The 19,389-nt window shown below is 40.1% G+C and overlaps 1 protein-coding gene and 1 long non-coding RNA gene across 4 annotated transcripts in view; one reads left to right on the top strand and one right to left on the bottom strand.

Moving 5' to 3' along the window:
- The window catches only part of Srsf12 (serine and arginine rich splicing factor 12), a 25,913-nt gene extending 9,757 nt beyond the window's left edge, over positions 1–16,156 (top strand). Inside the window, exons 2-5 of one of the 2 annotated variants that reach the window (XM_031366427.1) lie at positions 10,512–10,616; positions 12,409–12,512; positions 12,672–12,813; positions 15,702–16,156. In XM_031366427.1, the coding sequence (XP_031222287.1) occupies positions 10,512–10,616; positions 12,409–12,512; positions 12,672–12,813; positions 15,702–16,011 (661 nt within the window). In that variant the 3' untranslated portion in view covers positions 16,012–16,156. Of the gene's footprint in view, positions 1–10,511; positions 10,617–12,408; positions 12,513–12,671; positions 12,814–15,641 lie in introns of both variants that reach the window. The other variant, XM_031366426.1, reaches the window with a different exon arrangement.
- Positions 7,377–15,905, bottom strand: LOC116087985. Of its 2 annotated transcripts, none has more exons than XR_004117734.1 (3): positions 15,824–15,905; positions 11,163–11,269; positions 7,377–7,705 (listed from the first exon to the last, which is right to left on the bottom strand). It is a non-coding gene; the product is annotated as an uncharacterized LOC116087985 (long non-coding RNA). The 2 variants fall into 2 exon arrangements; XR_004117733.1 differs by lacking the exon at positions 15,824–15,905 and adding an exon at positions 12,545–12,692.
- Positions 16,157–19,389: the final 3,233 nt, after the last annotated feature.

The raw sequence follows: 19,389 nt of genomic DNA, 5'->3' as shown, positions 1-19,389 counted from the left end.
CTGTGTAGACCTGGCTGTCCTGAAACTCACTCTGTAGACCATGCTGGCCTCGAACTCAGAAATCTACCTTCCTCTGCCTCCCAAGTGCTGGGATTAAAGGTGTGTGCTGCCACCGCCTCACTTAGGGTATCAGCTCTTATAATTGAGATCCTTGATCTTTGAGTTGAGTTTTGTCTGCAAACAAGATATGGATCTAGTTTCATTCCTCCACAGGCAATGAATCTAGTTTGACCAGGACCATTTGTTGAAGTTTTTTTTTTTTCCTAGTGTGTGTGGTTTTTTTGTTTTTTGTTTTGTTTGTTTTTTTATTTTTGTTGTTATTGTTGTTTTTGCCTCTTTGTCAAAAATCAGGTATTTGTAGTTAGGTGGACTTAATATCCGGGAATATTCTATTCCATTTATCTGCCTTGATGCCAGTTCCACGCTATTTTTTTTTCTATGCTATATAGTAAAAGTTAAAATCAGGAATGGTGGTGCCTTCAGGAGTTCTTTCATTGTTAAAGGTTGCATTAGGAGTTTGGAGAGATGGCTCAGCATTTAAGAACCAGGTTTAATTCCTAGCACCCACTGACTGCTCACAAACATCTGTAACTGCAATTCTAGGAGATTCAATGCCCTCTTCTGGCCTCTGCTGTCACCAGGGATGCACACAGCACATAGACAACATGCAGGCTTAACACCCATATACATAAAATAATAATTTAAAAAAATTTAATAGACTGTTCTAATTTTTATGGGCTTCCATATAAAGTCTGATAAATGTTGTTCAGTCCTGTGAGGAATTGTGCTGGGGGTTGTGTGGCTATGTCGATGGCTTTTGGTAGGATAGCCATTTTACAATATTAATTTACCAATCCATAAGCATAGAAAATATTTTCTCCTAATATCTTCTTCAATTTCTTAAAGTTTTATAGTATTTCACTTCCTTATATTTATCCTGGAATTTTTTTAAAACTTTTTGTTTTAAGATTTATTTATTTTATGTGTATGAGTACACTGTAGCTGTACAGATGGCCATGAGCCATCATGTGGTTGCTGGGAATTGAACTCAGCTCAGCCCTGCCCCACTCACTCCAGCCCTGCTAATACTTTGTAGCTGTAGCTGTCTTCGGATGTACCAGAAGAGGGCGACAGATCTCATTATGGGTGGTTGTGAGCCACCATGTGGTTGCTGGGATCCGAACTCAGGACCTTTGGAAGAGCAGTCAGTGCTCTTACCCACTGAGCCATCTCGCCAGCCCCCCAGAATTTTTTTAAAAGATTTTTTTGTGTGATTGTTCATTTTCTTTTTTTCTCATTTATTGATTTAAGTTTTATTGCATTATGATGAGAAAAGATACATGATTTCAATATATCTGAATTTGTTAACATTTAAAAACATATAAGTAAATAAATTAAATCACATTCTTGTTTCCCTTTTGTACCCCAACTCCTCCCAGAGATGCCCCATTCAATACCTACAGTACCTTTTTTTTTGGTCATATTCTTTAACATTTATAAAATATTATAACAATAAAAATGAGTATTATAAAAGTTGTTTGATATAAAGCAATAATCAATTTAATGGTCTTACGTAGATGCTTGTCTACAGCAATACTGAAAATACATACATTTTTCTCAAATAAATTTTAAATAACTCCAAACATATTAATTGTATATTTTAAAATAATACATCACTACTAGTATTTTTTTAATGAATATAAATATAGATAGTCTTTTTTGTTTGTTTGTTTTGTATTTAGTAGAGCTTAAAATCTTGGCTTTTATTGTGGTACAAGCCCAAAATAAGAACAATTTTTAGACATTGGATTTCATTGTAATCCAATGAATGAAGGCTGTACTTCAGTGACCCTCACATCACCAAAGGATATTACTTCCATCTAGCTAAGCTGAGAGTTAACAGTTCTGCTGCACCAAGAAATGAATTGTAGGCACGATTTTTGGATACAGACTTCCTGCTATGGTCAAAGCTATTTGTCTTGAGTAAGTGACTTCATTCTCAGCCTACAGAGAACAGGTTACATTCATTTAAGAAATAGTGTGTGTATTAAGATGGTCTATCCATAAAGTCATTCGCCAACTGTTTCAATGAACAATGGTTTTGCTTGGAGGATGGCACAGACATTAGGTGAGGGTAAGAATCTGGTTCATTGGCTGTGATAAGTTGAAAAAGCATTCATCTCAGAGAAAGAGTAACTTATAAAGTCCTCTTCTTCAAAATTGATACAATAGTTAACAAACATCAAGCAAAGCATTCAGTCTCACTCTTTGTTGTTCTCTTAAAAGCCACCTCCCTAGTTAATTGTCTATGTTTCTTTTGGCTGTATAAATACTTTTGAAATATGTAAGCTGTTCTGAAAACCATAGTATAGTGTAAAAACATGAAATAAACAATACTACTAATAGAGAGGCTGAGATAGGAGAAGCAAGATTTCAAGACCATTATATGGTACACAGCAAGACACTGTCATGTACAAACAAGCAGAAAGTGTATATGGATTGTACAATATTGGACCTATTTCTCCAATTACCAAATTAGAGAGACCATTGGATGACAATCAACAAATTTCTAATTCCTCATATTTTTGGATTTTAATCATTAGGATATGTTGGTAATATTAATTTTCATATTAAGATATTAAGAAAAAGTAATTGTTACTTCCTGTTGTTTTTGTTGTAAGAGGTGGAATTAGGTTTGTGTGGATTTATTGAAAGATTACTTTCTTGCTTCTTCTAGGGTGTAGTTTTGCTCCTTATGTTGGTGTCTTCCATCTATTATCCTTCGTAGGGCTAGATTTTTGGAAAGATATAGTGTAAATTTTGTTTTGTCATGGAATATCTTGTTTTCTCCATCTATGGTAATTGAGAGTTTTGCTGGGTATAGTACCCTGGGCTGGTATTTGTGTTCTTGTAGGGTTTATATGACATCTGCCCAGGATTTCCTAGCTTCCATAGTCTTTGGTGAGAATCTTGTGTAATTCTGATATGCCTGCCTTTATATGTTACTTGACCTTTTTCCTTTACTGATTTTAAAATTCTTTCATTGTTTAGTGAATTTGGTGTTTTGATTATTATGTGACAGGAGGAATTTTTTTCTGGTCCAGTCTATTTGGAGTTCTGTAGGCTCCTTGTATGTTCATGGGCATCTTTTTCTTTAGGTTAGGGAAGTTTTCTTCTATAATTTTGTTGAAGATATTTATTGGCTTATTACATTGGGAGTCTTCACTCTCTTCTGTACCTATTATCCTTAGGTTTGGTCTTCTCAGTGCGTCCTGGATTTCCTGGCTGTTCTGAGTTAGGACCTTTTTGCCTTTTGCCTTTTCTTTGACTGTTGTGTCAATGTTTTCTATGGTGTCTTCTGCCCCTGAGATTCTCTCTTCTATCTCTTGTATTCTGTTGATGATGCTCACATCTATGACTCCTAATCTCTTTCCTAGGTTTTGTATCTCCAGGGTTGTCTCTCTTTCTGATTTCTTTATTGTTTCAATTTCCATTTTTAGGTTCTGGATGGTTTTGTTCATTTCCTTCACCTGTTTGATTGTGTTTTCCTGTAGTTCTTTAAGGGATTTTTGTGTTTCCTCTTGAAGGGCTTCTAGCTGTTTACCTGTGTTCTCCTGTATTTCTTTGAGGGTGCTATTTATGTCTTTTTTTTTTCAAGACAGGGTTTCTCTGTGTAGCCTTGGCTGTCCTGGAACTCACTCTGTAGACCAGGCTGGCCTCGAACTCAGAAATCCGCCTGCCTCTGCCTCCCAAGTGCTGGGATTAAAGGCGTGCGCCACCACTGCCCGGCTATTTATGTCTTTCTTAAAGTCCTGTATCATCATCATGAGAAGTGATTTTAGATCTGAATCTTGCTTTTCTGGTGTGATGGTGTGTCCAGGACTTGCTATGGTGGAAGAATTGGGTTCTGATGATGCCAAGTGACCTTGGTTTGGGTTGTTTATTTTCTTACACTTGCCCCCACACCTCCCCTTCCTCCATCCATCTGGTTATCTCTAGTGCTACCTGCCCTTGCTAAATCTGACTGAAGCCTGTCCTTCCTGTGATCCTGGTTGTGTCAGAACTCCTCAGAGTCAAGCTGTCTCTGGGATCCTGTGGTTCTGGGATCATGTGATCTTGGGCTTGTTAGAGTGCCTGGAAGTGGAGCTTCCTCTGGGTGTTGTGGGACTGGCTAAGGAGTTTGCGCCCAAGGTCTGCTCAGGGCACTGGCCGGCCCAGACAGACCGCAAGCAACCCCAGCCATTGGGTTGTGTGCCTGGGTCCTACTGGTCCCAGTTACTCCTGGTGTTGGGACAGATGTTGTGTCTTCCTCACCTCTGAATCTGGGCGTGTTAGAGCACCTGGGAGTGGAGCTTCCTCTAGGTGTTGTAGGACTGGCTGCAGAGTTTGCACCCAAGGTCTGCACCTAAAAGATTTTTTTTTATGTTATGTGTACAAGTGTTTTGCTTACATGTATGTCTATGCACCATATGCATGCCTGGTACCCAAGGAGATCAAAAGAAGGCATCAGATCCCCTGGAACTGGAGTCATGGACAACTGTGAGCTGCCGTGTGGGCCTGAGAATGAATCAAGGGCCTCTGTTAGAACAAATGACCTTAACCCCTTCCCCATCTCTCCAGCCTACCCAAGACATTTTCCTTTATTTCCCATTTCCCTATTTCTCTGTCAGTGTGTTTGTTTGTAAGAGGAAGGCTACTGGTTTTCATGCAATTTTGTATTCTGCTACTTCATTAGATGTATTAGCTGTAGAAGTTTCCTGTGGATTATTTAGGGTCTTTTAGTTATACAATTATTGGCAAATAAGGATATTTTGACTACTTTCTTTTGTATTTTTATCCTTTTTATCATCTTCATTTGTCTCTGACCAGGAATGGAGAGAGTAGATAAGCTTGTCTTGGTCCTGATTTTAGTGGAAAGGCTTTGACTTTGAGTGTTGCTTGTTGCTGCTTTTCTGAACTTCATCATTACATTGTTAATATGTGAGCGATCCATCTTTCGGACGTAGGCACCCAGTGTCATACATCTTCCTCTGAGGAAGACTTCACTGTGTCCCACAGATGCTGTATTATTTGTTTTCACTTAATTCTAGGAAGCTCTTTATTTCCTTGCTTTCTCCCTTGACCCAATTTTCATTAAGTAGTGTGTTGTTTAGTTTCCATGTGTTTGTGTCCTTTCTGTCATTCCTGTTATTGTAGATATACATACAGCTTTATTCTTTGGTGGGTGGCTAGGATGCAGGATGTTATTTCACTTTCCCTATATTTGTTGAGACGTTGCCTTGTATCTTAATATGTGGTCAGTTTTGGAGAGAGTTCCATGGGCTGCTGAGAGGAATGTGCACTCTTAGGTGTTTGGGTGAATGTACTGTAGATGTGTTAGATCTATTTTCTCTGTGATGCCTTTAACTACCGAGGATCTCCGTTTAGTTTTTGTCTGGGTGGACTGTCTGTCTGTTGGTGACAGTTGAGTACTAAAGTCACCCACTATTGCTGTGTGAGGGTCAGTATGTGATTTTAGACCTAATTTATGAAAGTGATTGTCCTGCGTTTGGTACACACACATTTAGGATTGGCACATTTGTTGGTAGATTTTCCTTGAGTGAGTACGGAGTACCCATCATTACCTCTTCTGAGTAATTTTGGTTTGAAGTCTATTTTGTCAGATATTAAAGTATCTATACTTGGTTGCTTCTTGATTCCATTTACTTGTGAATTCCTTTTATCCTTTTGCTCTATGGTGGTATCTCCTCTAGATGGTGTGGGTCTTTTGGAGGCAGTACAAAGATGGCTCATGTTAGTTTGTATCCTTTTTTTTTTGGGAAATTGAGACCATTAACATTGAGAGTTGTTATCAAACAATGTTTATTAATTCTTTTTTCGTTGTCATGGTGTCGTTTTCTTAGACTTCTTAGGCCTTGTGCCTCCTTGGAGGGTTTGATCATCCTTTTATGCTAAAGCACTCCTTCTGTTCCCCTTTGCAGAGCTGGTTTACTGAATGTAAATGCCTTAAATCTGTTTTTATTGTGAAATAGTTTTCTTTCTCCATTAATTACAATTCATGGTTTTGCTGAGTATAGAAGGCTGGGTTGGCACCCATGGTCTTTCAGAACTTGTAGAGCCTCAGCTCAGGACCTTCTTGGTTTTGTGGTCTCTATCGAAGTGCTGGTGGCTTGAGAGATGGCTCAACAGTTAAGAGCTCTGGATACTCTTCCAGATGACCAGAGTTCAATTCCCAGCTCCCATGTGATGGCTCACAACTGTCTGTAACTCCAGTCTCTGGGAATCTGAAGCCCTTTCCCTGAGCACTAGACATACAAGCAACATACCTGCATATGTGCAGGCAGAACTTCTACACAGAAAATCAAAATAAATCTTAAAAAATAAAAAAGTATGCCTTTAATCCTAGCACTCAGGAGGCAGAGGCAGATGGATTTCTGTGAGTTCAAGGCCATCCTGGTCTACAGAGTGAGTTCCAGGACAGCCAGGATGGTTAAGCAAAGAAACCCTGTCTCCACAAAACAAACAAACTGAAAAAAAAAATCTTAAAAAAAATTACTGTAATTCTGATGGGCTTTCTGTTATATGTGTCTTGATCTTTCTCCCTTGAAGCTGTTTATGCCCCTTTAAAGGGCCCTTTATATTTAGTGTTTTCATTATTGTGTGTTGAGAGGGGCTTCCTATCGGATCCTCGTTGGTGTTCTGTATGCTTCTTGTACCTTGATAGGCACCTCCTTCTTTAGACTGAGGAGGTTTCCATCTATGGTTTCATTGAAAATACTTTCTGTGTCTTTAACCTGATTTCTTCTCCATCTTCTATATCTGTAATTTGTAGGTTTGGTCTTTTCATAGTGTCCTAGATTTCCTGGATAGTGTGTTCTCAGTTGTTTTGTTTTAGATTTAGTAGTTTCTTGACTGAGCAATCTATTTCTTTTGCCTTGTCTTCAAGACTTGATGTTCTCTTCTACTTGATCAAATCTTTTGGTGATATTTTTCTCTGAGCTCTTTGTTTGGATTCTTGAGATTTTTTTTTTTAAACTTATTTTCTTTTGGCTTTTCTTCAAGTATTTTTTCTCCTAATTAATTTCTGTTTTCATATCTTGAATTATGCTTATTTTTTCTCTTTTTTTCAAACTAGTCCTTTTTTCTTCTTTTTTTAAGACTTATTTATTAAGTACACTTTTGCTATTAACACACCAGAAGAGGGCATAAGATCACATTACAAATGGTTGTGAACCACCATGTCGTTGCTGGGAATTGAACACAGGTCCTCTGGAAGAGCAGTCAGTGCTCTTAATTGCTGAACTATCTCCCAAGCACTTGTACTTATTTTTTCATTCAGCTGTTTGGTTTTTTTTTTCATGATCTTCAGGCATTTATATGTATCCTTTTGAGTACTTCAAGCATATTTATAATTGCTGTTTAAGTCCTTACCTTATGGACAGGCTAAGTTGCTTTTCTCAGTAAATACTATAGGGGGATGCTGGCTCCTGGAGGAGACATGCAGTCATGGTCATTTGCTGTGTTTGTGGGATGGAGGCATCTGGGGTGAGGTTGTTTGTGGTGTTTCTTGGCGTGCATATCTGGTCTCACTTTTGGAACCTGGCTTGCTGTCACCACAACTTGTAGACCAGCTGAATGAGGCTTGGTTTTCAGACTTGGGGCCACTCTGGGTTTCATGGTGGGGGTCCCCATGATGTGGTCACAGCTGTGAGAGAGATGGCTGACATTCAGATATACAGGAGCCAGATTTATTTATTTATTTTTTTAGAAGACCCATTCCTTCTGAGTTATCGAACGAAGAAAGGAAAAAGATATTGTGACACTAATAGACTATTTAAGAAGACAGCCAAACAATATTAAATAGAGTGTGCCATAAAAGAGACACTGCCCAGGGCATACAGTAGATGTCTCATCAATGTTAGATCAGTCTTTATGTTATGACATAAAGCCTCTAGCCTTACCTACTGATATACTGGGCCACCAAGATGGCTCATCAGAAAAAGGCAGTCAGGTCCCACTGTGAAAGAGAACTAACACTTAAAAGCTGTCCTCCGACTGCCACGAGATGCTTCTGCAGGTACATGCCCAGATTCAGACTCACATACAATAAGATTAAATTAAAATGTACAAATTTAATTAAAAATCAGACATATTATTGTGTAGTCTTAAGAGAAATTGATCAATATCACTCGCATACCCACAGGCTTTCTGAATACTACGGTATGTCTCACTCCCCAGCTCTGCACCAGGAAGCACGGCTCTTTTCAGTAAGCTCTTTTCTAATGTCTGACTTCTGTTACTGACAGCAGCTTCCTTCCGTTTCCTAGAGCCAGAGCAGACCTTTGAGTCCTCCTCGGTGCTGTTCTGAAACACTCTTTCTTCTGAGCCATGCTTTGTCCTGGAACCTTGAGGCCGAGTCCCTGCAAGCTCCCTGAGACTGTATGCTACAGAGATTAATAAGAGACTAGTGATTGATTCCATCTCCATCACTTGCTATCTCAGTGACCTCACAGACAGATTAATCTGTCTGTAAACAACCATAGAGTTATGAGAATTAAATCATCTGCAGATGAACAGCTCCTTGTGTATATAACTGCCAGCTAGCCCTGCTAAACATGTTGTGCTTCAGTTAAATTGTAGCTCTGCAAAGACCCAATGATGCTATCATTGGGTACAAAGGAAACTCCAAAGGCAGTCTAAATAAGCTTCCAGAATCCAGCTGGGTTTCCCTTCTCCATCCCCACCCCCACCCCCAAAATCCCTCCGGCTCACAGGCTTCCTTCCCCACAGCTACCCATTCTCCCTATAACCCCACCCCCCCCGCTATCCCATCTATATGTTTCTCTCTCTCTCTCTCTCTCTCTCTCTCTCTCTCTCTCTCTCTCTCTCTGTGTGTGTGTGTGTGTGTATGTGTGTGTGTCTGTGTCTCTCTGTGTCTGTCTGTCTCTCTCTCTCTCTATCTGCCTGTCTCTCTCTGTCTCTCTTTCTCTCTCTGTCTCTCTCTGTCTCTCTGTCTCTCTCTCTGTCTCTCTCTCTCTGTCTCTCTGTCTCTCTGTCTCTCTCTCTCTCTCTCTCTCTCTCTGCTATCTTTTTCTTTTAAAGTAAAGTCCCATGCTATAATGGTAGAATACATACTGGAGGCTCAAAATACCATCAAATATAAGAATAAAGTAGTTACTTTGCTTTTGGTTATATGGGAAAACACATTTTTTTTTTGTTAAAGTCTAAAAAAAAATTCTGAGACTCCTTTAGATTCTAATTCTTCTCTTCTGAAAACAAAATTAGAATAAGCATGAAGTTACAGAGAGGCAAGTGAATGTGTTCTTAAATGAAACTGTCAAGTCTTTTGATAGAAATAACTTTTAAAGGTGGCTATACTGGGTCAGACTTTTTGAACTTGACTAAATTTAACAACCACCTGAAATGTCTATAAGAAGTACAGACTCCCAGGTCACTAATCCAGACTTCCAAGATCAAGAGGACTGAGAATGGTCTTGTTTTGATTTTCTTTTCCTTTCAAAACTGTGTGTGAAGTAGCCATGAAGTGCAACCTGCAATCCTAGCACTTGGAGGGCTGAGGCAGATCTGTGAGTTCGATGCCAGCCTGGTGTACATAGCAAGAGTTGGTTCTCTACCCTATGATACCCACCAAAAGAAAGAAATGTGGCTAATTGTTACGAGAGACAGTTTTAGATAAGGAAAGTTTAGACAATATACTCCCTGTTTAATTTTTTTAACATTTATTTGTGTGTGCCTCTCTGTGTTCCTCCTCCTCCTCCTCCTCCTCTTCCTTTGACTCTGTGCTTAAAGATTAAAGAACAACCTGTAAGAGATGGTTCTCTTTCCATCATGTGGGATTCAGGTTTTGAACTCAGGTCTTTAGGCTTAGCCTTATGTAGTGACAATTTTGGTTTCTTTAAAAAAAAAAACAAAACATAGAAATATTGTAAGAGGATGCTTTCATTTTAATCCCAGGTGTGGAATATGGGGCTTCTTCAGATTGTCCACAGCAGCTGACTATGATTTGCCTCCTGCTCTAGCAGGGGTGTGATTTTACCAGATGCAGATAGTTTCTGCGATTGTCTGATGTTTGGAATTCTGGGGACTTTTCAGAGGATACATAAATCCTAGGGCACTGAGAGGTTAGATATTGTGATAGCAGAGATCAAATTTGTCCCAAGGAGCCAGATGTTTCTAATCAGCAGGAAGTAGTCTACTTTCTGACCCCTGACTTTATTCAGGGATCTTTTCTTTTCCTCTCTATCCTTTCTTCTTCTTTCTTATCTAGTGTTAGTGGATTGAAAGTGTAGAAAAGGGGTGGAGAAGAGTGGAAGAGAACCCACCAAGTAGCCAAAGACTGATTACAGCCTCATATACCCTTACCCATTGAGCTGAGCCCTCTCACTGGCCCAACCATATACTTTATTTCTGATATTTCAGTTGGATTTCTATAGACAAAGTATTTACTCCAGCTTTTTATATTTCTTTGCCTTATTTCTGTAACACTCCAGGCCTGAGGACTTGCGCCGAGAGTTTGGCAGATATGGCCCCATAGTAGATGTTTATATCCCACTGGACTTCTACAGTCGCCGCCCCAGAGGATTCGCTTATGTTCAATATCCTTCATTTTATGGGTGCATGCAAATATACTGCATCCTGGGCACACACACATATATATATGTACTCAGGAGTGAATGAGCTCAACATTGTCTAATTAAATGTGTTTGTTTCTTTCTTTCAGAAAATCTAAGACAGCTGGCCAGCGCCTCCATAGTTTGAATCTACTTGTTAGCTAAGTGTAAGCCTCACAGTTAAAACAGAAGGCACCTGAGCAGCCAGGAGCAAAGGGGCCGGGTGGGCACCGTGTAGACCTGGGAGAAGGAAGCCTTTATCAAGCAAAGAACAAAGCAAGCTTTGAGACCAGCTTTCTTAGATTTATACAGAGTTCTGGAGTTAAACCCAAATCTGAGTTTTATTGGTTCTACATCTCTTATAAAGTCCACTTTGCAGGTCCTAAAGGGTAAAAGATGGAGGGAGTTCAAGATGTCCTGTTACGGAGGTCATTGCCAGTCTCCTATTATATGCATTTTTTGAGCTTCCTTGTTTGTTTATTTGCTACTTTAAGAAAACTAGTAAACAGGGCCCAGCATGGTGGCTCATACCTTTAATCCCAACGTTTGGAAAGTAGAGGGATCTCTGTGAGTTCAGTGACAGTATGGTCCACATAAGGAGCTCCAAGCCAGCCAGAGCTACAAAATGAGATGCTGTCCTAAAAAGACAGAGAGAAAAAAGGCTGGTAAACAGCCTCCTGCAGTACAGCTATTTACAGTTCCACACAGCTACTCTCCCTTACAGTAAGGCTTGCGGCCAAGTGCTTTAGATTAGGACGTTCACTGGAGCATTTCAAACCAGTGCATGTGGTTCCAGATGTTTGCAGATTATTTTTGAGTAAAAAATGAGGCCATAATTGTTCCTAGCTATGGTTGAGGACAAGTTTTGTTGTCGGTATGAAAGAGAAAACAGCGAGAGGCATCTGGAAGGGTCCAGATTGAACAGGACCATGGCAGGGAGGGGGTGGGGATGGACCAGGAGCCACGAAGAACACCAAGAGAACATGGAGCCAACATGGCTGGATTGTATAGGGAAGAGAAGCTGGGGCAAGGGAAGGGAAGCCCAGAGACTGTTGAGCATTAGCACATTAGTGCATTAGCGCGTTAGCGTAGGGTGTCCCAGTAGTCACCAGGAGGACTCTGCAGCAGATCCTTGCACTGCTGTGACTGGCCGTGGCCTCGCTTTGATATGTTAATAGGCACCTTAGTCACCCGTTTGTCTCAGGTTTCTTTGAGCCAGCCCTAACAGTTAGTTTCCTTGTTACTTTATCCTTACATCCCAGGTAGTAACACAGAAGGGACTGTTTAGAGCAGTAGGTTTAAAAATGGACACCATCGTTGAAGCCCAAAGTAGTCTTCCCTGTTACCTTACTTTTACTGCAGTTTTGTTTATGAGTCATTTCTCCTAAATTTCATAACTAAACTTTTAATGACAGAGTACTTTTAGTTGCAGAATAAAAGCTTCTGCATGCTGTATTTCCAGGGAAAACTTGACGGATCCTTACTCTAAAAAGTGAGAGTAAGCTCTAAAAGTTTATCTTATAATGCTGGCTAATTTGGGATTAATTGTTTTCTCATGCTTCAAATTATGCTGCTATATTGTATCTTCTGTTTATTTTATATTCATTTTTCTAATCACAAGAGGGTGTTTTCATAATAAAATACAAAGGCTTTTTTGGTTATTCATATTAAAGCCACAACTTGGTTTTCTTGTTGACTTAATTTCACATGTAAATAATACCCTAGAAATATTTTTATTTACCATCTGATGTCCAAAGTGTCCTTAACAACTGGTCATGTTTGAAGATGTTCGGGATGCTGAAGATGCACTTTACAACCTCAACAGGAAGTGGGTATGTGGCCGGCAAATTGAAATACAGTTTGCACAAGGTGACCGCAAAAGTAAGTGTAAATGACCATTAGACCTTACTTACTTAGCCGAATGAGCCTCAGCAACAATAGCTTTGGTTTAGAGTTCTTCAGAAAATGATACGGACTGAGTGGCAGCTACCGTGGTTGTCAGGTAGTGAACTGTTAGAAGCCTTGTTCTTCATATTCCAGCACCAGGCCAAATGAAGTCAAAAGAGCGCCACCTGTGCTCCCCGAGTGACCACAGGAGATCCAGAAGCCCGAGCCAGAGGAGATCGAGAAGCCGGAGTTCTTCATGGGGAAGAGACCGGAGGCGCTCTGATAGCCTGAAAGAGTAAGTACTGAAAGAAACAGTGGGCGGCCTCATTTTCTACTGTTTATGGCACGCATTTTAAAGAATTACTGGGGATATGGAGGGGCAGGTTCTTGGGTGATTTTGTTTAATATGCATAAACTAACTTTTGTAGAAAGATATGTTCTTCTCTATCATATATTGTTTTTCTGAACACTGGGGTTGAACTCAGGACTGGGCACATGCTCGCAGGCACTCTACTATATCCATACTATATACCCCTCTCCTTTAAAACTTTTTATCTTTAGACAGGGTCTTGTTAGTGTCATTTAGATTGTGTGTGTTATAAGTACACATTCGTGTATGTGTGTGCACATGTATTCATGTGGATGTGCATGCATGTGTGTGGTTAGAGGTTTATATCAGGTTTCCCTCTTGATCACTCTGTACCTTAAGTTTTGGTCTCTCAAACTGAAGCTCTGTCATTTAAGCTAGCCTGGCTGACCAGTGAACTGGAATCTACCGTCCTCCACCCCCACCACATCCCTCAGTCCTGGGTTTACAGATGTACACCACTGCCCCCTAACTTTTAAAAAGTGATATATAATCCAGGCTGGCCTTGAACACACTATTTAACCCAAGTCAGGCTCAAACTTGAAACGATCCTTCAACCTCAGCCTCCCAAGTCCTGGGATTACAGGCATATACTACCATACCTAGCCAATATATTGTTATTCAGCTTGGACTTATTGGCTGTATTCCAGTGCTTTTAAGTGATTGCTTTTAAGTATCAGGGAACTATGACTTAATTTTAACTTTTTAAATAGATAGACACAGTGAAGCTGGCCATAGTAGCACATACCTGTAATCCCAGTATTTATAAGGCAGACGCTACCTATCTAGAGCTGTCTCAGCCTCTTCTCCCCAAAAGAAAAGGCTTACACATACACACACACAGAGAGAGAAAGAGAGAGAGAGAGAGAGAGAGAGAGAGAGAGAGAGAGAGAGAGAGAGAATGTGGGGAAAACAGAAGCAGGATGTGGTGGATACCACATGTTCTGTAGCCCCAGTAGTCAAGAATGGAAAGGGCGAGATCTTAAGTTCAAGGCCAGCTGGGGCTACACAGTAAGACCCTGCCCCTAAATAAAACACATAAAATAATATATACTAAACAAACAAGCTTAGGAATTTTAGATAAGTGAGATTTTCCTAAAGGAACCCAATAATTCAGAATCTTGACTTCTGCAAAAGAGTAAGCGCAAAAGAAGTTAGGTGGTTGTTTATGAAAGGAAGGAAGATGGCTAAAATTAAATCAATTTGCTTGTTTGTTTTGTTTTTCAAGACAAGGTTTCTCTGTGAAGCTTTGGCTGTCCCTGGAACTTGCTCTGTAGACCAGGGTGGCCTTGAACTCAGAGATCCACCTGCCTCTGCCTTTTATTCTGCAATTTATTCTTATAAGCTGATAATGTATTATTATTAAGAACCAATTCCAGCTATGCTCATATTATATAGAAAGGAGACAAGAAAATAGTAAATTTGTTAAGAAAAGACCTTTGCAAGTTGTCTATTTTTCTACTTAGAAATTGGTATCTATTTTATTAGAAACTACTAAATCACAGTGCAAGTTAAATGGTGATACTATTGAAAGAGTCATTGAAATTGAATTGTCATGCCCAAATTCTCTTAAATATGTATGGCTTAACGCTTTAACTTTTTCATAGGCTTGTGGAGTTTTAAAGTGAATTCTGATCTTAAGGAATGATCTGAATAGCTGGATGTGGTGTGATGGAAAGGTGGAGGGAGGAGGCTCAGGAATTTGAGGTCACCATCAGCTACATGTAGAGTTCAAGACTAGCCAGGCCACATATGTCCCAGGCTGAAAGATCAAACAAAAAGAAGAAAGAAAGGGAAAAAGAAAAAAGAAAAACACAGCAATTGCATTATAGAGTCAGGTAGGTGGTTCCCCCAACACCATGCAAAAGCTGGTCCTGCTGGCTTGTGCCTCTAACCCCAGCACTAGAGGAAGCAGAGACAGGCATATCCCTGGAGCTTGCTGACCAGCCAGCCTAGCCAGTTATTGAGATCTGAATTCAGGGAGAACCTGTCTCAGAAAATAAAGTGGGAAGCCACTGAGTAAGACACTCAGTGTCTCCATCTGCCCCACATGCATGTGCCCTGTGATCTTAGCTACTCAGGATGGTAAGGCAAGAGATCGTGTGTCTCTGTGTACCCCTAACTGTCCTGGAACCTGCTCTGTAGACCAGACTGGCATTGACCAGACTCAGATCTCCTGCCTATGCCTCCTGAGTGCCAGGGTTAAAGGCATGCACTACCACCAGCCTGATGAAAGAAAGAAACAGCTTTGAAAGCAGCCCCAGTGACCCACTTCCACTAAGAAGGCCTCACCTCCTACCTTTCACCTTCACCTGATAATGCCATACACTGAGTCCATCAGGGGGTTAACCCACTGGTTAGGTCAGAGCCCTCAGGATCTAGTCACACCCCCTAAGTCCCCTAGCAGTACTTGAGTCTGGGGAGGATTTTTTTCCCCATTTTATCTGTATGCGTCTTTTACCTGTATGTATATCTGTGACTCAAGCGTATGCAGTACTTTCAGAGGCCAGAAGGCACCAGATTCTCTGGATCTGTGTGACCTACCACGTGGGGGCTAGGATCCTCTAGAAACCCAGATCCTCTGGAAGAGCCAGTGCTTTTAGCCACTAAGTCATCTTGACAGCCCCTGTGGGGTATATTTCACATTCAAACCACAGCACCTGTTCAGTGTCATACAGAGCACGCACACGAGGAAGTGCTGTCTTAAGCCGCTGCCCTGTATAAAGTACATGCTCTAATGGTCTGCATGCTTTCAGGTCTCGGCACAGGCGATCTTCTTACAGTCAGTCTAAATCTCGTTCCAAATCACTACCCAGGCAGTCTACCTCCGTGAGGCAGTCAAGAACACCAAGAAGGAATTCTGGATCTAGAGGACGATCAAGATCCAAGTCCTTACCCAAAAGGTCCAAGTCGATGGAAAAATCACAGTCACGCTCACCTCAAAAGCAGACTGGCTCCGGAGCAAAGTCCAGACCCCATGGACGACACTGTGACTCCATAGCAAGATCTCCATGCAAGTCTCCCAGAGGGTATGCCAGTTCTGGATCGAAGACACAAACAACAAAACATTCTCATTTCCGGTCACACTCCAGATCTGGGAGTTACCATCATAAAAACAGTTGGTGAAGAGCAACTTCCAGCAGAGCCACAAAGCTCTGCTACAAGTTATCTCTCACACCTCATTGTGGTTAAAATTCTTCAAGGCCTGTAGAAATTCGAACCTGCATTAGTTACTTCAGGCATGTGGAAAGAATAAAATTGCCCTAGCTTTGACTAATAAATGTTTTATCTTGCTTTAAGGGCTCATCCACAACTCACTCACTGTGTATGCAATGTTGCCATTGCATAGCCTGTACCTGGTTCACATGGCAGTGAGGGATACTTTCTGAAAGATAGCGGTAAAATGGAACCAATGCAAAAATTCTACTTAGTGTTAAATATTGTCAATAATATCCTCTACCAAAATATTTTTATTCTAAAGCACCTTTCGCATAAAAAATAATTGTGACTATATGTAATTGGATAGGCCAGACTTAATCTGTTTAGCCATCTGTGTCTTTCTTGTAACTTCTGTTTAAACTTAAACGGAAGTATCCCAGTTAATACTAGTTCACATTACAGCATTCTGAAGTCTCAGAAGGTAAAATTTATGTGGAGATTCCATAGCTGTTTAAAAGATAGCTAAAAGATGTTTAAAAGCTAACTTAAAGAACATTTCATTGTTTTTGAACACAACAGCACAGACCAGTTGACATGAAATTGTTATCCATGTTTGCTTCAACTGCTTAAACAGAGCCGTGTGGTGGCCTGAGTCTGTGACCCCAGCCCTTGGGGGTGAGGTAGAAGGGGTAAAACCAGCGTGAACTGGGCTACATGAGACCCTGCCTAAGGGAAATAAATGAATGCTTTTTTTAAAAAAGTGAAACCATTTTAGAAGTTCTAGATTTTGAATGGCTTGAGACTACTCTAAAAATTATGGTGTGGAACACTCAGAATCCACAAAAACTCATGTTAAGCCTTACATATTTGAAGTATAGTACATTTTGTATAAATTCATATTTATACCATTATTTCTATATAGCTATTTTCATCTGCATTTTTCTTTTTAGAGCTCTAGTTAAATATCCTAATTATATAAAAGTCTTTTAAAAAAATTAAACACAGTACATTATATTAAGAAGTATTAGCTAATGAGATAGCCTGGTGGGTAAACCCATTCACCATCCAAACGTGGCAACTGAGAGCTAGCTGGGCAACTTGAATGAAAACCCTGGAACCCGCAAGGGTGACTCCTGCAGACTCTCTCTGATTTCCACACCTATACTATGGCATGTGTGCACATGTACGCACACACATATGCATATTAAATGTGTGCAAAACATTTAAGGTCAAAACTACACCTTCAAGTCAGATAGGTGGCACATGCTTGTTACCTCAGTAGCACTCAGGAAGCTGAGGCAGCCTGGGGAATTTTGAGACCCATCACACACACACACACACACACACACGAGAGAGAGAGAGAGAGAGAGAGAGAGAGAGAGAGAGAGAGAGGGAGAGAGGGACAGAGAGAGAGGGACAGAGAGAGAGGGAGGGAGGGACAGAGAGAGAGGGACAGAGAGAGAGGGAAAGAGAGAGAGGGAAAGAGAGAGAGAGGGAAAGAGGGAAAGAGGGAGAGAGAGAAAAGGAGAATAGAAAGAGAAAGAAAGAAAAAAGAAAGAAAAAAGGAAGGAAGGAAAGAAATAAAGAAAAGGTCTTCATAAAACAGCTTTAAGGTATTTGACTTTTACTCTACATTTTGTAAACCAAATAACTTTGTTGACAATTGTTGCTTTTGTATTGTTGTAATTTAGAATTTCTTTTACAATGTGTTTGAGGTTTACATTCAGAGAGTTTTAGTAGATCTGTGATTAAAAAACGGTTTGCATATAATTGTCAAAGAGATATGTTTACAGATTTACTCTGTTAGATCTCATTACTGAAACACACTGTCGGTTCTTACAGCTAATATTTATGCCTGGAATACCTAAGAAACCTGTCTTACATTTTCAGTATTTGGAACTATGTTGCTCATATTAATTTAAAATATAAAGTTCCATTTTTCTTTGCTTTTTAAAATCCTTTATGTGAAAAACAACTTTACAAAATCATTTGTACATTGGTGATATTTGGAGAAGACAAATTAATGTATATTATACTCCCTGAATATATTTTCTCTATTTAACCATAGCAAAAGTTATTTATTTCAAAAGTTCACTCTGGTGTTCCTCTGTAATAAAGCAATTATAATGAAGAGTTTGACGTGCTGTCCTGACAGTGATCACTAGCCTTAGGTTCTTTAGTCCAGCATGGTAGGAGCAGGGGTTAGGGGAGCCAAGGACTTAACTGAACTTTTACAGTGTCCTTACAGTTCCAGATCATTTCCTCAGGGGAGCATTCTCTCAAAGGTGTGTGACTTTTCCTGGGGAAACTTGAATAAACTTCTATTTGCCACAGAAAGGATGCTAACTACAGACCAAAAATATTATTCTACCAAGTCTAGTTTAGTGAAGGGACAAGTTGAATTAGGCTTACTTACAGAAGAATGGGTAGCTTACAGCCTGCCATACTGTGGAAGAAAAGCCTCCCCTATCAAGTATGTACTATGTTCTATGTTGTATGTCCTGTCTCATGAGGCCTCTCCCCTTTCTTCAGGGAGTGTTGGTGGCCTCTGAGTGGTTCATAAGGGTCCAATGGAGTAACCATGCCTGCTCTGATTTCAACATGGCACTGGCCATGTCATGCCCAGCCATTAACATGCCCATTCCATTAACACTTACTGGAAAAGTTCATATATTCCTAAACATTTTTAAAATGTTCCCTTAGGTTTGTCATGGTTTTTCATTGTAATACTGTTTCTTAAAGATTCAAGGAGAAAGACCACTGACCCAAATCATCATGGCCAATTAAAGCAAGCAATTAATTAAAGCAAGCCTTTTTATTCATGTACATGGGCTGTCTCCAACTGAAAGTAGGGTTCAAGAGATCATTATTGGGTGGAAGGAAGATAAAGCTTTTAAAGCTCAAGGGTAGCAGGTTTCCAAATGCGGGGTTTGACAGGCAAATAGGCAGGGCTATAGAAGCAGAACATAAGCATATCAAATTACTCATAACCATCTCCTGAAGCAAAGCCATGGTTACAAGGTGTTTATAACAAGTAGTGACAACAACAGGTAGTGGTCAAAGTAACCTTTTGGAACAAAGGCACAGTTGCCATTTCCTGGAACGATAGGACAGAGCCTTTTGTATTAAGGATACATGTGGGGCACAGCCCAATCTTTGAGAAACAGAGGTTTAATCATAAATAGAATTAAACCTAGTTTGTCTTTATTTTAAGATGGCTTTTAAACCCAAGATGGAGGCAGGACGGCTCATCAGAACCTAATGCTGGGGAGAAATAGTGTTCAGTTTGGTGGAAATATAGAATGATAGTGGCTTAAATAATTTTTTTTTTTTTTTTTTTTTTTT

Source organism: Mastomys coucha, unplaced genomic scaffold, assembly GCF_008632895.1.
Source record: "Mastomys coucha isolate ucsf_1 unplaced genomic scaffold, UCSF_Mcou_1 pScaffold14, whole genome shotgun sequence".
Taxonomy (NCBI): domain Eukaryota; kingdom Metazoa; phylum Chordata; class Mammalia; order Rodentia; family Muridae; genus Mastomys; species Mastomys coucha.
This window is presented reverse-complemented; position numbering and strand designations above follow the sequence as displayed.